A 21,698-nucleotide genomic window follows, 5' to 3' on the forward strand; every position below is an offset into this window, starting at 1 on the left:
ATCTGTATTTAAGATTTGTTGATTTGTAAAAGGCATATGACAAGGTGCCAAGAGAGAAGCTATTCAATATGCTACAGTTATATGGTGTTAATGGGGAATTATATCAAGCAATACTTAGTCTTTATTTGAGTTGTAAGTTGCAGTTAGAATTGAAGGAAGTACAAAAAGGTGGTTTAATGTTAAATCTGGTGTGAGACAAGGATGTACATTATCCCCTCTGTTTTTCATTATCTATATGGATCACATTATGAAGGAAAGTGATATTAAACATGATATCAAAATTGGAGATGTTAATGTCAGCTCTTTGCTTTATGCGGATGATGTTATGCTTCTAAATAAATCCGCTACAATTCTGCAAGATTCTCTGACTAAATTGAATAACTGTTGTAATAGATATGGTGTGGAGGTCCGCAATAAAAAGACAAAGACAATGAAAATAGGCAGAATCATTGAAAATGTCAACTGTGTTGTGAATAGAGAACCTGTGGAACAAGTAAAACATTTCAGCTACTTAGGCACGATTTTTAGTGAAGATGGTAAATTAAATATGGAAATAGACAACAGAATCAGCAAAGCTGGTATGGTGGGAAGTCAGTTGAATAAATTCATATGGAATAAGAGAGAAATTAGTCGGAACACTAAATTAGCTGTATACAAGACAGTGTTCAAACCAGTTTTAACTTATGGATCTGAGAACTGGGTCAGAAGTAAAACACTTGACCAAAGACTAGAGACTGCAGATATGAGAGTCCTGAGAAAGATTATAGGCGTGAACAGATGGCATTAATGGCAAATGATATTAGAAACGAGGATATTAGGAAAGAACTTGACATTGTTAGCAAAACTAATCTTAGGTGGGATGGTCACTTAAACAGAATGGGAGACAAAAGATTAGCAAAACAAGTGTTCTCTGCTAGGTTGGCAGGAAAAAGATCTGGAGGAAGACCGAAATATAAGTGGATTGATACAGTAAAAAGTCCTTAGAAGTTATAAATATAAAATCTGATAATGTTTGAGTCTTGACAGGTAATAGATTGATTTGCAGGAAAACTATAGATAGTAAGTTAGTAATGATGTAAGTTTTTCATGTAATAGTATCATATCCTGTACACCTTGAGGGTACATGTCAGGAATTTCATGATCATGATGATGATAATGAACTCTGTTTTTTTCATCCCTCATACAGACAAATCAGCCTTGAGAACAACAACAACAAACAAACAAAAAAAAAACAAAAAAAACAGTCATGCCTGTGTTCACTAGATGGCATTGGTGTAGATGATGATAGTTGCAATTGGGCATGATTGGGGGATTAAGTGGTGGAGACGTTGTAGAAGTAGGTGCCCTCTCTTGATGAGTCTTTGGACTCCTTGGAGGTGTCACATGATAATAGCAATAGTAATATTCACTAAAATTGGACAGAAACAGTGAGATTTTGTCATTTATAATGATATGAGAAAATGAACTCAGTATTGAAACAAAGAAATATATAAATATATATATATATATGGTCAGCCAGAGGATGTAAGGCAGTTATTGACTACAGCATCGTTTCTCAAACTGTGGTACATGTACCACTAATGGTACGTTACGTTATTTTTGGTGGTACAGTTTTTACACAACATATTTAAATAAATGTTCAGAAGAATGTATTTTAATATTGTAACAAGTAGACTGTTCCAAGAATTTAGCTTGGCAAATCGAATAAAAAGAACAAATAAATTTTATTGCAGTTTTATGTGAATTTTCGGATGCGAAGTCTTGTTAGCGTGTCATAAGGGTTTTCATATTTAATATTTATTTTGAAACAGTATTTTTGTATGTAAAAAAATTATAATATTTTTATAAATTATAAAATTATAATATTCCATTAAAAAAATAAAGGAAAGTTATTATTTAACGTAAATAATATTAAAAATAAATATTATGTTTATATTCGTATGAATGTGGAGTGGCGTTTTTGATTTATGCTGACACCGCTGTTAAGACACTACCACTACCGAGATGTGATGTTCTTGCAAACGTCCGGGAATGTGCTGAATTTTGTTTATGAATGAGATCACTAGTGATGCTAGTGATCTCATTCATAAACACTAGTGATCTCATTCATAAACATCACTACTGATCACTAGATCAGTAGTGATGCTACTGTTATTATATTCTGTATAATAACAGTAGCATCATAATGCTACTGTTATTATACAGAATATAATAACAGTAGCATCACTCTATTTGACATTATAATTCAAATATAATGTCAAATAAAATATAATGTAATGTCATTATAATGACAATATCCTCATTATAATGGACAAATTGTTAGGAATTGAAAAATCGAAGTGGAAACGGCTGGCAGACGACACTGACACAGTTAGCACTTCTAGTTTTAATCCTGAATCTCACGAAGCATTTAGAAAACGAAATGCTACTGCTACAAGAAAGTATAATGAAAATTATTTGGAATATGGATTTTTTTGAACAAGGATGAAAACGACCCCAGGCCCCAGTCAGTTATTTGTTACGAACAATTTTCGAATCACTCGATGAAACCATCGCTTCTGCTACAGCATTTTCAAAACAAACACGCCTGTTTAAAAGGTAACCCTCTCGACTTTTTTAAAAGAAAATGAACTGAAATGAAAACTAACAAACGTTCACTTCATTCTTTTACTACAATTAACGAATGAGCAGAGAAAGCATATTTGGTTATGAGAATTGCTCAAACTGCAAAACCACATACTATTGGAGAAACTTTAATATTACCTGCAACCAAAGACATTGTGATGTCTATTCTTGGCCCTACAGCAGCAGCAGCCAAGTTGAATATTGTTTCTTTGTCAGATGACACTGTTTCGCGATGAATTAACGAAATGGCAGCTCAAATAAAACAAACACTAATCGAAAATATAAAGCAAAGCAAATATTTTGCAATTCAGTTCGATGAAAGTACATAGGTAAACAACTTTGCACAATTGATGGCTTATACTTGATATGAAAGAGAATAAGTCATAGATGAAGAATTCTTATTTTGTCAGCCTCTTCCAAATCATACCACAGCGGATGAGATTTTTAAGAAAATTAATGAGTTTATTACTGACCATGAAATAAATTGGAAAAAATGTGTAGGAGTGTGTGCTGATGGTGCACGTTCAATAACAGGTTGTTGTGGTGGTGTTTTCACCAAAATTAAAGAAGTTGCACCAAATGCTAAGTTTACACATTGCAGCATACATTGTGAAGCACTAGCTACCAAAGCAATGCCCACAGAACTAAAGACTGTTTTAGATCAATCTGTGAAGGTAGTGAATTTTATTAAATGTCGGGCCCTAAATTCACGACTGTTTACAATTTTGTGCAATGAAATGGGCAGTAACCACAATAAGCTCCTTTTACACACAGAAGTGCGGTGGTTGTCAAGGGGAAAAGTTTTAACTCTACTCTTCGAATTACGTTCAGAGGTCCAAATATTCCAGTCAGAATTCAAATTTGAACTCTGCCATTGTTTTACAGATGAACTCTTGCTATCACGGTTAGCGTATTTGGCCGATATTTTTGGAAAACTGAACGAACTGAATTCTAGTTTACAAGGTTCCAATATAACTGTCTTTACTGTACATGACAAAATAAATGCAGCTGTGAAAAAACTACAATACATAATTAAGGACGTGAAAAGGAAGAAAATTGCTACATTACCAACATTAGAAGACTCCAGGAAAATGATCTGTCACTGAATGAACAACTAATTGAAGATATAGAAAAACACTGCATAGGACTTGTTAATAATTTTCATTCCTACTTTCCTGAAAATTTAGAAAATGAAAGTTGGATAAGAGATCCGTTTTCTTTTTCGGATACTGTGCTAGATAATTTTTCAATTCAAGAAAGAGATCAACTCATAGATATTTCATGCAACAGAAATCTCATGAATGAGTTCAAAAAAGATAACTTATGCAATTTTTGGTTAAAATTGAAGAGATGAATATAAGTATATTTCCGACAAAGCAATAAAATTTTTAATGCCTTTCAACACATCATATCTTTGCGAAACTGGGTTTTCAGCCATGCTATTAATTAAAAATAAATATAGGACATGGTTGCAACTTGAACCTGACATACGTTTGAAATTAATGAAGATAAAGCCCACCATATCGAAATTGGTTACAATGAAACAGGCTTATCCATCGCATTAATCCTCACCAATAATAAATCTTAATATTTGCTCATGTATTATTACCCACCATTTACTATATTTCATTATAATGTAAAAGTTTCATTTACGAATATAAATAAATAATATAAATTTAAAATGTTTTATTCTTTGATTATAAACACTCCATTTGGGATGTATTGATTTTTAATCAGGAAATGCTTTTATGGTGGTACATATATTTTTTGATTCTTATCTACTATGTGGTACAAAATTTAAAAAGTTTGAGAACCCCTGGACTACAGTATTGCAGAGTTTAAATTAGCTGAGTTAATCCTAGATGTAAGTGTATATTGAGGCTTTGAATTAAACTATGATAATTTTATGGTAGTAGCAAACATTTGATTTAAACCAAAATGACCAAAAATAAATGAAGTGGAAAATAATTATCAACCGAGTTATAGAATTCTTCATTACAAGATCCCATACTAGGCAACAATATCAGAAATGCACTGATTTAAAAACAGAAACCATACATGAATGAAATGACATAGGAGAGGAATAGGAAAATCTGAAACAAATCCTGATAAAAGCAGCCACAGAAATGGCTCAATTCCAAGATAGAAGCAAAAATAGAGCACAAAAGAAACAGTGCAATTCCAAAACGAGAAGAAAGGAAAAAACAGGCAGAGAGAGAGAGATGGAATAATTTTGTAATCGAGCTAGAAAAGGATATTACTAAGCCACAACCAAAAACTTATAAAATAATAAAATACACGAACAAAGAAATAAAAGAAAAGGTAAAATACAAACAATAGAGTTAGAAAAAAATGGTAACTTATTTTCAAAATCTCTGGACTGATCATAATAAAGAAATAAATTTTATACAACGAAGAATGATCTAACAGACAGTATTATGATGCGAGCACTAAAAAAAAAAAATAAATAAGATGAAAAATAGAAAAACACCAGGAGAAGACAAAAGTATGGAACTGTTCAAAAATGCAGGGAAAATGTTTTATGAAAGATTTCTGAAATTCTTTAACATAGTCTAGATTTCTGTAAAAACTCTTGGAAAAAAAGCACTGGTTTATAAAAAAGGAAATGCAATAACAATAGGGGAATTAGTTTGCTAAATGCAGGTACAAAATATATGCAGGAACGTTAAAAGAAAACCTAAACAGTATTCTAGAGGACAAACTACTAGAACAGAATGGATTCTGAAAAAGGCAGATCTTGCATAGACTCAATTTTCACTCTAAAAATATTAATTGAAAAGCAAAGAGAATTTCAAAAAGAAATCATGTGGCCTTCATTGATTATAAAAAAAGGCTTTGATAAAATTAATGGACAAAATTTATTTAAAATATTAACTTATCTAAATATACCCAACCAACCTCTTACAGTCTATTCAAGAAATAAACATTCCACAGGAAATAGCAGTCAAATTAGAACAAATATCAGATTGGGAAGGCCTATCAAGAGGTGTATGGCAAGAATGTACCCTCTCACATCTGCTTTTTAATATATGTGTATAAAGTTTTAATCCTGACAACCTCTGTTTCAAGCCCTAAATCCAGGTTGTTTTTCACCTATCTTTCCTTCCACAATTTTTCTTAGTTTCTTCACATAGAACATTTGGTAGAGAAATTCCCTGTAATCCTTGCATTCAGTTTTATTTCCCCTTTTATAGATGAATACTCTATTCCTGTCGTCATGAATTCGACCCTCTGATCAAGCCTTCTGAAAATTATGCAGAGTATCCATTGTCAAACTTGCATACCTCCATATCTGAGCATTTCTAGTTGAATATCATGTATCTCAGCTGCCTTTCCACATTTCAGATTTCCTATGGCTTTTTTCTACTTGAAGCCTTGATGTGTATTCCTATTTGCATTCCTGTGAGTGTTTTCTACCACAATTCTGTCACCGTGTGTTTTATTTAGTAACCTTCAAAAGTAATGCCAGACAAATACTATCATGCCTCTCCTTAAACTTATTCAAAAAATTCAAACTAGTCCTAATACCCTTGCTAACCACAGTGCTTCACAGTTTCTATGGGTTACTCCTGTTCTCTCCCTTCCTGCCATGTACTGAAAAAAAGGTTTTCAGTATTAATCCTATAAAACTCCTTCAATAACTTATATACTTCTATCAAGACTGCTCTTTTTTTTTTTTTTTTTTTTTTTTTGCCTATCAGCAAGTTTTTGAAGCTCACAGACCAGTCTATTCTCCTTTGGAGCATTCCATAGACCTGCCACAAGTTTTGTGATTTATCTCTGGATCCACTCCACCACTTCTTCATCCCCCATGAAATCCAGGTGTTCAGATCTACGTGCAGTAGTCCAGATGTGGTCCTATTAGAGTTGTATACCAGGGAACAGTAACTTCTCTATCCTTGCTTGTTAGTTTATTCTTCAACAACCATGTAATTCGATGCTGTTTTCACTACCTTTGCAATATGCCCTCTAAACTTCAACTCTCTGTCTACAATCATCCTGAAGACCTGTCCTCATAAGTTTTCTGCAGGACTCTGGAATATTGGCTATAAAGAAAGGTTGAAGGAATGTGGATTGCAGAGTTTGGTGGATAGGAGGAGAAGAGGTGATATGATAGAGACATTTAAGTTAGTGAAAGTATTTTATCAGAGAGTGGATTATAAAAAAACAAGTAGAAGGTGAGAAGGAAAGAACCAGAGGCCATCCTTGGAAGTTATGTGTATGGCGAAGAAGGGTGCGAGGAATAGATTTTTTACATGGAGAATTGTGAGTGAATAGAATGCATTACCAGAATATGTTGTTAACGTAGGGAGTGTTAAGGATTTTAAGATTTAGTATGATAAATATGTTGTCAGTTGAATGAACTTTCTACGATGAGTCTGCTGACTCTCTATAGAGGGTGTAATAATATAGTACACTGCTTGTGATCTGTTTTTCCCAAAGTGCATCGCCTTACACTTGGCCACATTAAACTTTACCTTTGCCTTTATGACTGGTCTTTTTATATCTAGCAGGATCTCTTCATTTACCACCACTCTTCCTAGGTTAGCATCAGCAGCAGACAACTAAATATTTTCTGTCAGATCATTTCCTGTATCATTGATGTACAAATGAACAACGGAGGACCAAGTACCGAGCCCTATGGTGCACCATTTGTTACTTGCCTTCTTCTGGACTCAACTCCATAAACTGCCCTTTGATATCTCTCCATCAGCCATCCTCAAATCGAAATCGCCAGATTCATATCCATCCTCATTTGCTTCAGTTTATGCAACAGAATTCTATACAGAATCCTGTGAAATGTCTTTGAAAAGTCTAGCAATATCACTGAGTAACTGTTTCTCTTATCCAGTTCCATTGTTACTTTATTATAAAAACTAAGGAAATTACTATCCTTCACAAAACTGTGTTTTTCCTTATAAAGTGTCATATTTTTATCACTTGGTCCTGTATTTTGTCTTTTACCAGTTTCTTCATTACCTTAACCAGCACCACTCCTGAGATACTGATTGGCCTATAATTTGCTACTTGTGTCTTAGAGCCACTTTATGCAATGAAACTATATTTTGCACTCTTTCTACTCGATTGGCACCTTCCCAGTACTGTGATTTAAATAGTTTCGTTAGAGGAGCTGATAATAACCTTACACATTCTTGTAATACAATCACAAGCAGTGACCACTTCCTTGTTAAAATAAAATTAAGATTACCACCTAAATGACTACAAGTAACAAGAACAGAAAGAAAAATTGAAACACTTGTTTATAAAATTAGACTATTGAATAACATAAATGTACAATGGCTATATGAACAAAGAATTAACCAATATCTAGATAAAATAAAACAAAATGAAGAAATAGAAATAGAATGGCTTAATATAAAAATGATACTAAATGCAGCAGCAAATGAAAGCTTAGGAAAGACCAAAAAATTCAATAAAAGAAAAAAACTGAAGATCTGGGATGATACAATCAAAGAAATAATTAAAAAGAAAAAAGAAGCCTGTCACAAATGGTTAAGCAGTAAAAGATTAGAAGATGAAATAGAATATAAAAGAATAAGAGCCATAGCTAAAAGAGAAGTCAGAAAAAGACATAGAGAATCATGGAATAAATTTGTTTCTAATTTAGAACATGATTTATATAAAATAAGACCCAATGTATATAAGATTTTGAAACACCTAAATGCAGATACCAAAGAAAACATAAAATTAAACACTGAATTAAAATTAGAAGAATTTCTAAATTACTACACAGAACTGTGGACAGACAAATATTTTAAAAAAGACAACTGGCAAACAATTAACGAAAATGAAAAAGAAATAACTGAAGAAGAATTAGAAATCAGCCTGAAAGAAACAAGAAACGGAAAATCACCTGGAGAAGATAAGCTAGGTTCAGAACTATATAAATACGCAGGAACAAGATTCAAAAAAAGACTCTTACTATTTTTAAATAAAATTTACTCAACTGGTATCCCCCCAATAGAATGGAAAAAAAGCAATTGTGATTCTTATCTTTAAGAAAGGTAATAGAGATGACCCTAAAAACTATAGAGGTATCAGTATACTAAATTCCTGTTACAAAATATATAGCAGAATCTTAAATAACGAACTAATGAAATATTCCAAAAACTTTATTCTAGAGGTATAGAATGGATTTAGAAAAGGACGATCATGTATAGACCCAGCCTTTTGCCTAAAATTAAAAGTAGAGAAAAGAAGAGAATATAATTTGGAAACACGTATTGCATTTATTGACTTTGAAAAAGCATTTGACAAAGTTAAAAGAAACATATTATTTAACATATTAAAAGAAAGACAAATACCAAATAATATCCTGAAAGCTATCACAAGTATATATGAAAATAATCAAATACAAATAAGATTAAATCACGAGCTATCATATACAAGAGAGATAAACCAAGGGGTCCGACAGGGATGTCTCCTCTCAGCAACTCTTTTTAATATCTACTTAAATGAAATAATAATAAAATGGAGTAAAAATTTACACCAAGGAATTAAACTTTCACCTACAGTTAACTTAAACACTCTCCTCTTTGCAGACGACCAAATAATAATTACAAATTCTGAAGATAACTTGCAGAAAGCTATTTTAAATCTAAATGAGATATCCAAAGATTATGGTATGATAATATCAACAGAAAAATCAAAAACTATGGCCTTTAAAGGACAAGATCCAGCAAAAACTAAAATAGTAATAGATAACAAGATCTTAGAACAGGTGAATTCATTTAACTACCTTGGATGTATGATCACATATGAAAATGAAAAAGATATAAACGTAAAAATTGCAAAATATTTAAAAATAACAGGTGTAATTAACTCTATATTTAAACCAAACCTAGTTCAAAAACAAACCAGGCTAAAAGTATACAATACATTAGCCTTACCGGTCTTAATGTATGGAAGCGAAATCTGGACAATAAAACAAAAAGACAAACAAAGATTAACAACAGTAGAAATGAAGTTTATGAGAAAAACTGCAAAGTATACCCTATTTGATCACAAAAGAAACGAAGATATTATGAAAGAATTAAACCAAGAACCAGTAATAGAAAAAATTAAAAAATATAAACATAAATGGATGGAACACGTTCAAAGAATGAAAACAGAAAGATTATCAATTAAAGTACAAGCCATTAGGAAAAAGAAAACCAGGACGTCCTCTTAAACGATTCACCGATGACTTCTAAGGCCGGAACAGGTCATGCTAGGCCTAAATCCTTGATACGTATGATGATGATTTGTAATACAAGAGCCAATGTGTTCATTGAGGTTCTGCAAAATTTTAAGTATCTCCATTTCTTCAACTTTTATTCTCCCATTGGTCAATATCACATCGCATTGCAACATCAACACCTGCATGGTATGCCTCTACAAAATTCTTGCTCAATATTTCAACTATTTGGTTTTCTTCTGTTATCTCCCCATCATCAGCACTTTTTTAAAGTTATCCTACCATAATTCTTCCTTTTACTTGCTTTTTACTTTAGGATTTCTTTTGGCCTCATCATGTAAGTTTCTCTCATAATTAGTTTTAGCCTTCCTTACGATGCCAGTCGCCATTCTTGCCTGTGCCCTGTACTGCTCACGAACATACTTGAACACCTTTTTCTTTATATTCCTTCCACAAATATTTCATCGTTATTGATGAAAGCAACTTCATCAGCTGCTTTCACCAGCCCTTGATTACCTCTCATGTACCAATGTCTCTCCCTTCCCAGTTCTTATGCCATTGCACTGCTGAAAGCTGACTCCTCAGCTTGTCATAATCACCTGTTCTTTAATTCCACATATAACCCTTGTTAACAGAAAATTCTGCATATCTAGCAATCTTCCAGGTCAAGACTGTATGATCACTTTCCCTTAGTGAAGGCAGAGTATGTAGATTTGTTACTGTTAGGTTCTCTGATGCAGTGATCAGATCCAGCACTCTTGAACCTTGCATCCCTTCCATTACATGCTATCACAGGTAATTATCACTCAGCAGATGTATAAATTCAGTTTTCTTCCCTCCCTGTGACTATTCCTCTTCCCAATTCAGTCCCATAATTGACATTTTCCACGGTAATTACTTGACCTGCACTCATTGTGTTGATTTGCCAGTGCATATCATCTACATTCTCTCTTATATTATTATTATTACCGTATTTTTCGATAGATAACACGCACCTAATGTATAACGTGCACTCCCAACATTTTCATCACGCCTTTTGATGTATAGATAACTCGCATGCACCAAAAAATCCTACACAGTGCAGTTCAAGATTGAAGTGGTAGAAGTAGCAAAGGAAAAAGGGAATCGTGAAGCTGGTAGATTGTTGAGTGTTGGAGAAAGTAGTGTTCATGAATGGCGAAAGGCTGAAACAGTCCTGAAATGTTTACATACGAGGAAACATGCTTTGAAGTTTAGAAGGTGCTTGTGGCCAACCATAGAAAAAAAACTGTTTGATTGGGTTGTTAGTGAAAGAGCTAAAGGTATCAGAATATCTACTGTCTGTGCATTGCAGGAATTGAAAAGAATTGCACAAAACGATAATATAAAGGATTTCAAGGCTTACCCATTTTGGATTTTTGGATTTATGAAGAGAAACAATTTAAGTGTTTTAACAATTTATGAAATGGTTTTATTAAAGCACAAGGGAATGCGGTGGTGTCCGGTGACAATGATTATGCACATGACGATGTATCTTCTGAAATGGAAGCCGAAGAAATACCAAACGAAATTTTTAATGCAATTGATTCTTTCAATATTGAGTCTGATTTAGAATTTTTTGGATTTGAATAGTGTAATCAGCTAAGCTAACGCCTTTTTATTCCCGTATATACGGGAGTAGGCGAGGCCATTTAGCCCTATCTAACTTTTGGAGACTGAGTGGGCAGTTCAATCTCCACTGGTACCCAATCAGAGACAGATGGCCCAAGCCTATCACTAATTAAGCGGTACGCAGTGCAGAGAGACGGCTCAAATGTGCCGCCATCTGGTGGTGACTAACCCTAACACAATATATTTAATGTCTGAAATAATGTGGGTTCTACGGTCGATTTTCTTGAGTTTACAGGACGAAAAACCCGAGTTTCCGGGAGGAAAAACCTGCTTGCCCGTGCCAGAGATCGACTAACTCGGGAACCGGTCGAAAAAAGGCTTAGAAAAATTTCCTCTAGTTGCCGACTAGACTCGAAACCAAGACTTCCTTCGTGCGGCCTAGCGCGATGGTGTGCAAACGCCACATCCACTGAGCTACACAGGCTCTAAAAGAAGTCAAAAATAAACACCAACAACAGAAAAAACAACACTACAGTAATACTTCTACCTTAGTTTTGTTATTACATTACTTCTCATAACTTTCAAATGTATACCTCGCATGTTCATTTTTTAATGAATTCAAACTTTTTTTGTATAGATAATGTGCACGTTATCTATCAAAAATACGGTATATAACAGCTCCAGGGAGTCCAAGGACTCATCGAGGGAGGGCACCTACTCTACAACTCTCCATTTCCACCAACTGCAACTACCTTCATCATCTACACCAATGCCATCTATGTCCCCTGGATTATATCCACAAACAATTATATATTATATTCAGTATATATGCTCTGGGAAGTCTAATTTGACACACTATGAGTTTTCTACTACATACAGTATTCTTTGGAAGAACATCAAATTATTTCATAGAAGTACTTAAGTGTGATTTTTCTTTTCTTTCTTTCTTTTTTTTTAAGAAACTTCTGAGGTGTTACTTAACTCTCCTGATCTAAGTCATAATGATGGGCATTGTTCATACATACAGGGTCACCCCGTGCAGTAGCATATTTTGCTGCCCCTTCCTCCTTAATTTTCGTGTAGTTTATGCCAATTTTGCCGCCCCAAAAAAGCTTGCCACTCCATGCAAATGCACGTCTTGTACCGTTGGTAGAGCCTGCCCTGCATACATGTTATAGGAATTCATGTTGTAAAATATGAATTTCCATAACATAAACTTCTTACTTTAAATGAGGATTTAAATGCTGTGTATAATTGTTGATAATGTTTACTGTAAAAATTAAATAAAGCTTCAGTGAAAATTACAATTAAGACTAGCATGCATCATTGGCTAAAAATACTCAGCCAGTTGTTACATAAATTATCACGTGATTTATTTAAACTTCACTGCTAATTTTTATACACTCATGATGGATCAGTATTTCTGTATACATAATATTTTATCACTATTATGAGTTATTTAGTACTATTATAAAGGTATGCAAAATATTTGCATATCTTTATGATAGTATCAGACTATTTTTATTTCTTACATTAAGTTTTTTAAATGTTAAAGGAATTTATCTGTCTTGGCATTAATTATAAACAACCTATACTTATCTGGTAGAGTATTGCTAATATTTTGCTGAAGTTTCAGTGAGAGTGCATCAAAATAACTGAGCTTATTATTTTTCTAGCTATATCTGCAGGCCCGGATGCACTGCAAAACCAATAAGCTGTTAAAACCATTCCTGCAGAGTATTGCTCTGTTTGCTTCCTGGTTTACTGCACTTTCTAGAGTGTCAGATTATAAGCATCATTGGAGTGATGTTCTGTTTGGTGGATTACAGGGTACCCTTGTTGCATTATTGGTAGTAAGTATTGCTTTATTAATGTGCAAGTTATTTTTTTCTAAATTGGCTCTTTTTAAAAGCTTTTAATGTTAATAAAGTTTTACAGATTGTACTTGTTGCTTGAAATGAATATGATTTTCCTGGAATTGTGGGTTATAACCAGTACATCAGATTTTTTTTTGAGGGGGTGGGGTGAGTTATACACACATCATGTTGACTACGTGGAAGACAAGACTGTGTGGAAAAAACTAACCTTGCTTATTTATTTTGAGTATTTTGTCCAGGTTACATGAATATCTTCAGAGATTTGAACTATATTGTTATCTAAAACAAAGCACTTGGTATATTGTGGTATTGATACATTATAACTTCTGAGTGTTGAGAAAATATGATTGGTATCCTTATGAGGATACCAATGATATTTTCTCATTGGTATCCTCATAAGGATACCAATGAGAAAATATTGGTATGATCTGTCTAATGGGTGATCTGTCTAATGACTTTGTTGTGTGCTGGGGTAGTTCAGTATTTTTTCCAAGATTTTTGGCAGTTTCTGGCAACCATATTTCAAGTTAAGTGCATTTGTTAATGCTACTACCTCTTGAAACTGTTTTTGTGGAGTAAGGATAGTTTATTTGTCATTTTAAAGGGTTTGCAGCACATGTTCCAGTAGACCTAATTTGTTGTATCTACTAAAAGTGTATTTTTCATGTTTCTTCATGCCATAGCAGAACCTGGTTGACCATAATAGGACACTTTGCAGCTAAATGGAGTTTTGTAAAAGTGAGAGTGGTGGGGGGGGAGGTATAATTAATCTTTGGATTGTAGATAATAACAGATGTTAGTTTCCTTATAAGTAGGAAAAGTTGTGAAGATATAAGAATGAGGGTATATGGAATGCTTTTATAAGATTCTTTTAATATTTTTTGATTTTGGGATTATATATAATGCTTTTGATTATACATAGGTCATGGGAAATTACAATTGGAAATATATTTTTTCCAGGAAGGTTAGATTTGTTAAATAGTTGCCTCTCTGGAATAAATTGATCCTGTTCTTTTGGTAAATGTTTTAAGAACCTCTTATTGTCTGGAGGGTTGGTGGTAATAAGAATGGTAGTGTATGGATTTATGGGTGTATGATTTTCTGTAGACTATAAATAAGAATTTTCCTTCAGTATTATTTTAACTGCCTCTCATATAAAAATATTTATATACTAATTATATCTTATGCATCGTCAATGCATGTACTTATATTTTAATAGATTTTTAACATGACTTGATGTATTATAGCCTTAATAAGTCAGTGTGTCCCAGCATGAACTAAATAAACAAAAATCAAGGCAGTTAAATATGAAGGTCCAAAGGAAGGATTAGTCACAACATATAGAGCGTGCTTTGGCAGTATTGATCTAATCCTTGAAGATGTCCATGTAATCTGGATGAAATGTTGGAAGTAAATAAATATAATTTATCTTTAATCTTAATAATTCTAATGTTTTTTCTTTAAAGCAACTTAATGCTTTATAACCGTCACTTAAACATTCACTGCTTGATTGACGAGTCTTATTTTAATCATCATGGTAACCATAATCATATTCCTGATTTGTAGTTTCAAGGAGTGTATAAGATACGATGTGATACTATGTGAAACCTTTACGTTACTAACTTCCTATCGAAAATTTTTTCCTAAATCTGTCATGAGTTCAATATTGTCAGATCATATATATTTCTTCTTCTTCTTTTAAGCCCTTCTGTCTGCATCAGTCCACCTAGAACTTGTTCTTTCTCTGTGTTCTCTTCCTGTTATTCAACATGAAACATCTGTCTGGCTAACCTTTCCTCCTCTACTTGAAGTGGTGACCATGCCTCATGAAATTAGCTCTGCTCATACATTGCTGAATGCTCAGATCACTTCCTAATATCTTCGTTTTTAATATAATTCTGTCATTGATACTGTATTTTCACTTCTGCAATTTTTTGCACAACTCTCATATATGTGGTCTAGACTTTTATCAGCTGATTTATTTCTAACCAACTCTCAGATCCATAAGTTAAAATTGACTTTTTGTGAGCAACTTTATTTTTTGATTAATTTCCCTTTATTCTGTATGCATTTATTCAATTGACTCAGTATCATATGAGTTTTGCTTATTATTTACTGTATAACTAATTTTATGTACATGATAGATTACATGCACCATGGTATGTCAAAAATAAAGATATTTTTTTGGATTTTCTAATATGTAGAAATGTGAGCTTGTCCACACAATTCATTGTGGGAAAATTCTTTGCAGACAGTTCGCCTACATTTGTATTTTTAGAGTAACCATTATGGCCATAGCCCTTGGTTACACACATTGTACTGTTCCTTTTCATCTGTTTCCATTTTCTGTTCTTTATTCCTTTTATCTATAGTATTCTATTTTCATTTTTAATACTTCAGTATTAATAATAAAAATTTTATTCATTCATCCATTTTCTGATATTTCAATTACATTTCCTATCTGAACCAGAAAATTAATTATAAATAACTTCCTTATGTCTAATTTCCTATTGCTATAGATTGATTATTCCAAAACCTCGTTTTCTTTGATTGGAAATAACAAACAGTTCAAATTATTTTAATTTTTACAAATAGATTTCTTATTATCTTTTCATATATAATATTGTTTACTATGTTCTTCTGCCTCCTAAAAATAAGTCTCAATTATTACAACTGCTGATTGTTGCCATTTCTGAAATCTGAGATCTTTATTAATATATATAATAATCCCCTCTGGTTACTAGACAGCAGTGCTTAGATATACTAGACAATAATCCTAACATTACCAGGCTGAAAGCTATGTGAGATTATTCATCACAATTGTGATCTTTAAGAAGAAACAATTCTCAGAAGTCACACTAAAGAGCTGCAAGCAGTAACCTAGTTAAGTCAGAAATTTCCAGTTCCATTTTTGTTCAGAGTCATTTTGAATAAAAATGCTGATATTTCTTTTATAGGTGGATGCAGTAATTTTGTAAATTTATTATTGAAAATTTATAAATGATATAAAATGTTTGCTTTGTATCTTTGATGTGATGAATCACCTGGGAAGAAAAACAAAGTGCAACTATGTTGCACAGTTGTTCCACTGTTTTTTTTTTTTTGGAGGGGGGGGTGTATAATTTTTATGGTTACTACTGATGAAAGGTTGTACAGCTATAGTACATCAGTACTATAGCTGTACAACAATGTGCTGGCTAGGGCATGTTTTTCAGCATTTTGGCTATTTTATTTTCTTTGCATTGTAATTTTTATTCATTTTTACCTGGTGTGGAAAACCTGCTCTAGAGACCAAACATGAAACCTTCTCAAACCACTTCAGGCCTTGAAGCAGTGCTGTGGTCTCACATTAGACGACAAAATTCATTTCTCACCTAAAAGCAATTACAAATATCCATGCCCATTGCCAGTTTTAAATCCACAGCTCATTAGTGGAAGAGGGTACTCCATCCAGTCAGTCATTAATGATATATTTCTGATTACAGTTTATTTTTGAATGGTTCACAAAAAAAATTAATTAGTTACATATTTCACTTTGAGAGCATGCATCTATACTTTTTTTTTTCAGTAAAGAAGACAAATATAAAATTTAAAATTTCTTAGTGTCATGAAATGTCAGTATTGGGGAATAGGTAAAGACTAGTATTGCAGCTGCAGATGGCAATTTAGCTTATAATGATTTACATCATGTTGATAGAATTTATATAATTTTATTATTATTTTCTTTAATATTACTCAAAAGTGCACCTATATCTTAAACTAGCTCTGTAAATGATAACAGTGTACAAGATGTCTCTACTATGCAGGAAAAGTGGAGTCATTTTCAAAATACATGTGTATTCAATAACTGGAACACTTAATCTTCTGAATTAGTTCAGATAAAACATATATCATATGGATGAGTGTCTTAAGTATGCAGAAAAATAGTGAATGGTTAGAAGAATAAATATTCTTAAATATGGTGTCCTTTCTCCCTAAACCACTCTATTCCAGTTTTGTAAAAATTAATTTTCCATCAACAGAACCTGTAGTATCTAAGTAAGAAAGAATATGCAGCAATCCCTTGATTAGTGCGCCTAATGCGTTCCTTAAAACAGGCGCATTAATCGAAAATGCACTAATCGAATATAATAACTGTGGGAAAAAGTATAATTTGTTCCTCAAATTTCTTTTTAGAATCTTAATTTTTTTAAAGGAAAACTATGAAGCTGAAAGACAATAAAACATATTCAGAATATAAATTTTATTATTCTACTTATTAACAAAGAATTGAGCTAACGTAGTTTGGCGGGCATTTTGTTACTGCTTCTCTCTTCATCAGGGTCAGCCTCTAAGCATTGCTGCTTAAAAACTTTGATTGTATGAAAAATATTTTCAAAGTGTTTGTGTGACATCTCTTTTGGTTGACTATCAGTGGTTAAATTTTCTTCATATTCTTCGGGATCTTCCTGCTGTGCATCTAAATTTAACAGGTCGGAATCGCTAATTTCTTCAGAATGAGATTTAATTAACTCTTGGACGTTATCATTGTCAATCTCATCAAAACCCAGTTCATGCCCAATGTTGGCAATTTCCTCAACAATATTATCCATTTCATTTGAAAATCTTCCAAAATCTTTTGCACAATGTAGAAGAATGTGCTTCCAAATGGCTCGCATATTGCTAGCAGTAATTTCATTCTAATATTGATGAATATTTTCAATAGCATATTTAACATTAAATTTCTTCCAGAATTCTACTAATGTCATATAATTCTCACCAGATGTTGCTTCTATTGCCTGTTTATATGTTCTTCTCAGGTAGTATGCCTTAAAGGTTACGATAATCCCCTGGTCCATAGGCTGTATGAGAGAAGTTGTATTTGGCGGTAAAAATTTGGAACATAGTATACATGGAAGTAGTGTAGTATGCCATTAAAAATAACTTTGTAAAATGTTTTAAATCGATAATTAAATTATTTTATTTCATTCTGGTGAGGGATTTTTTAAAATAGTTAGCCATAAAAATGTATAGATAGAAAATTTTTAAAATCTGTAACATTGATTTTTAAGATGTATATGGGTGCACTAATCGAATTTTAGAGGAGCACTAATCGAATTTGGGTATCGAAAAAAAATGACGCAGTAATCAAGGGATTACTGTATATAACTTTTTAATATGAAACAGAAATTAGGAAACTCGCTGATCAATAAAATATTACTTTCACTTCATAAGAATAAAAATATGAAAATCTAAATAAATAATACATAAAAAAACTATATTTTGTGAAATATATCTTGTACTGTATTTACTTTTCATGTATATGGATATCAATACAACATTTTCAGCCAATTTTTTGCGCAATGACTTTTTCCCGCGATCAATTTTCCCCACGATGCATCATCGGTGATGAATTTTCCATGAACCAATTTGAGTTATATCCTGTCATTCAGTAAAATTGAATGGTGAACAGTGCTCATTATACTAGATTTATGAAGTCAACTACCATTTGAAATAAAATTTATCATCATTAAATTCCTGTATGTATGTATGTAGAAGAAAGAAGTTCACTTCTTTCTTCTGCATACTTACAGCATCACTAGCATCCTTTATTTTCACACTTGGAAAACATGCTTTTGTCTCTTTCTCATTAAGTACACTTCTTATTACTGAATCCCCACACAATACTATCTCTTTTCTCCCAGTCTCTCACACTTTTATGCTTTTCCCATTTGCACTCTTTCTTTCATGCTCTGTCTTTCCTTACCACTCACCAATTGTTTCTCCTGTCACTCAAGCTCACATTTTGTCCTGTGAAGGAGTTCACATAACATGCAATTTCTTCCCATGCTAACATCTCATCATCCACATTACTTTCAATTTCCTTCAAACTCTCAGCCATATTTTGTATTACTCACTCATTCTGCTACTGCATTCTCCACCTTGACAATCAGCCTTATATCCTTATTATCAGTCACTTCATTCCTTCATGACTTACATTTCTTATATTCGATTTCTTATAATCCATATAGATGGATGAATAACAATTGAGATAATGTATATCCTTGTCTCACACCTGATTTGACATCAAACTATCTTCGTATACTTTCTTTAATTCTAACTTCTAAATTACAACTCAAATTTAGTTTCCCATTTGCACCATGTAATTAGTGTTTTGAATATCTTTCTTCATGGCACCTTGTCATATGCCTTTTTCAGATCTATAAAACCTACAGATCTTTTTTGTTCCCATGAACTATATATCTTAAAGTGAAAATCTGATCTTGACAACCTCTATATGGCTTGAAACCAGCTTGTTCTTCACCAAACTTTCACAATTTTTCTTACCCATTTCTTAAGTATGCTTATATAAACCTTACCAGGAACACTCATTGGAGAAATATCTCTGTAATTCTCACATTGTTGCATTTTTTTATAGCTAGGTACTATGAAATCTCTAATCCAGTTATATGGAATTCGACCCTCTGAAATATAATGTTTATTATAAAATTTGAGATAATTTTTTTTTTGATTTTAATGTTAATTTTTTTTTTTTTTTTAAATCTCAAACAGTAGTTGACTCCAGAAATGTGGTATGATGAATGTGTTATCCTGTGCATTGATGGAAGACTGTGGAATATTTATGTAAATTATCATAGTAATTTGTGGGAAATAAAAAAAAAAAAACACTTTTCTGAAATATGTGTATTTTGCTTATGTCAGTAGTTAATACTTGGCATTCATTTAATGGGTAAAAATATAACTAGATTTTTTTCTGGTTTTAAAAATGTTAACACTATAGCGAAATTTATTAGTATTGATTTGACAAAACTGAATATCTTATTTTTGACTAAAATGCATTATAATTTTTTTTTTTCTGCTTGAACTCTTGCAGGTTTTTCACATTTCTGATCTTTTCTCAAAGTCATGTCTCTCAGAAGCTCAACCATTAACTATTGGTGCGATACCACTTTCTAACTATAATTCTCCTGGGACCGACACTGATGACAACAGACCTTAGCGTTTACTGAAATTATTTGAATCATCATCAGTCAGAATTCTTGAATTTATCTTTTTTAATTGGTCTCAAATGGTGGTATATAATTTTTAATTAGTAGACCGTCCACATTAATTCTTTTCATATTTTGTATGGTTCGTACTTGTATAAAATATGAAATACTGTACTTTCTTAATTGAATTTTTTCTTTAAGAAAGTATAGTTCATAAATTCAGTTTAATGTAACTATTAAATTGGTGCCTTTCTAGTATGTAGTAAGCATAGTTCCTTTTCACAGACAGACACCAAATCACATTTATTCCTCAAGATTTATACTGATCTTCTAGTTATGGTGGTGAAAATTTAATAATTTCTGGTTTTAAAAAGAAATGTATTCTTTGACAAAAATTATTTAGCCTTCGTGTAAAAACAAGCTTGTTGATGATAATTAAATATTTTATGGATGTTTCTGCATTTATTTACTGTGATAATTAACTGTGTTTCACCAAAAGAATAATCTCAGTTCCTTAATCAGATTCTTACTAGCTGGAATATCTTGATGAAATATCAGGAGTAAAAATTAACAAAACTTGGAACATGATAATCATTAATGACTAATACCAAATTGTACTGCTTTTCATTATAATAAGTAATTATAATTATTATAATTGCTGAAACCATAGGATTATCACACTAAATAAACATGTAAAAATTCTTAAATTATTTATAATAATTATAGAAGTACTTTTAACATTATGAGCTTGTTAGCTGCTATTTCAATAGTTGTCCTGTTATTTGTATAATTGAGCTTTTTTTATTCCCTCCAGAAAATTATTTTTAGTAGCAAAGTTTGAAGTGCATCATTTTTATAGGGTAGTCTCATTCATTATATTGTTAATACAGAATTTTTCCATGATAAATGAAATTTCATGATATCATTTGTGAAATGTAAGTAGTAGCACATAGAACAATTGATACCATTTAGGGGTGTTGGTATTTTATAGACTGTTACTTCATTTTTTTTTTTTTGGAATGAAAACAAGAATTGTTAATGTGATATTCTCTTCAAGACTAGTGAGATTTAAATGTTCCAGTTATGTTTTAGTAATTTTTCTTTGTTGCATGGTTACAAGAAAAACAATATTTTTGCTTGCTTTCTCTGAAAAAAATATTTAAAAAAATAGAAATAAAAACATGAATTAAAGAGAAACTGTTAAATTGCACAGTTTAAAAATGGTTGTCTAGTGTTTTTAGCTGCTTGCTATTTTCATATTTATGCTGCTAACTTGATACCCAAAAGGCTGAAACTTGAAAGTTGTTTTTGTATGTTCATAAAGTAACTACAACTTATTTTAGTTATTGTTCTAGGGAGGGGGGGTAAAATTAATTACATCTTGTTCTGCTGCTTGCT

At 32.2% G+C, this 21,698-nt stretch overlaps 1 protein-coding gene across 2 annotated transcripts in view; it reads left to right on the plus strand.

Moving 5' to 3' along the window:
- Positions 1-20,740, plus strand: part of LOC150099666 (putative phosphatidate phosphatase) — a 119,369-nt gene extending 98,629 nt beyond the window's left edge. For both annotated transcript variants that reach the window (XM_090404059.1, XM_090404058.1), the window contains exons 5-6: positions 13,111-13,287; positions 20,186-20,740. In XM_090404059.1, coding sequence (XP_090260185.1) covers positions 13,111-13,287; positions 20,186-20,311 — 303 coding nt within the window. In that variant the 3' untranslated portion in view covers positions 20,312-20,740. The remainder of the gene's footprint in view (positions 1-13,110; positions 13,288-20,185) is intronic.
- Positions 20,741-21,698: the final 958 nt, after the last annotated feature.

This window comes from Typopeltis vanoorti, chromosome 14 (assembly GCF_054136105.1).
Source record: "Typopeltis vanoorti isolate ZY-2024b chromosome 14, IOZ_Tvanoo_1.0, whole genome shotgun sequence".
Classification (NCBI taxonomy): Eukaryota; Metazoa; Arthropoda; class Arachnida; order Uropygi; family Thelyphonidae; genus Typopeltis; species Typopeltis vanoorti.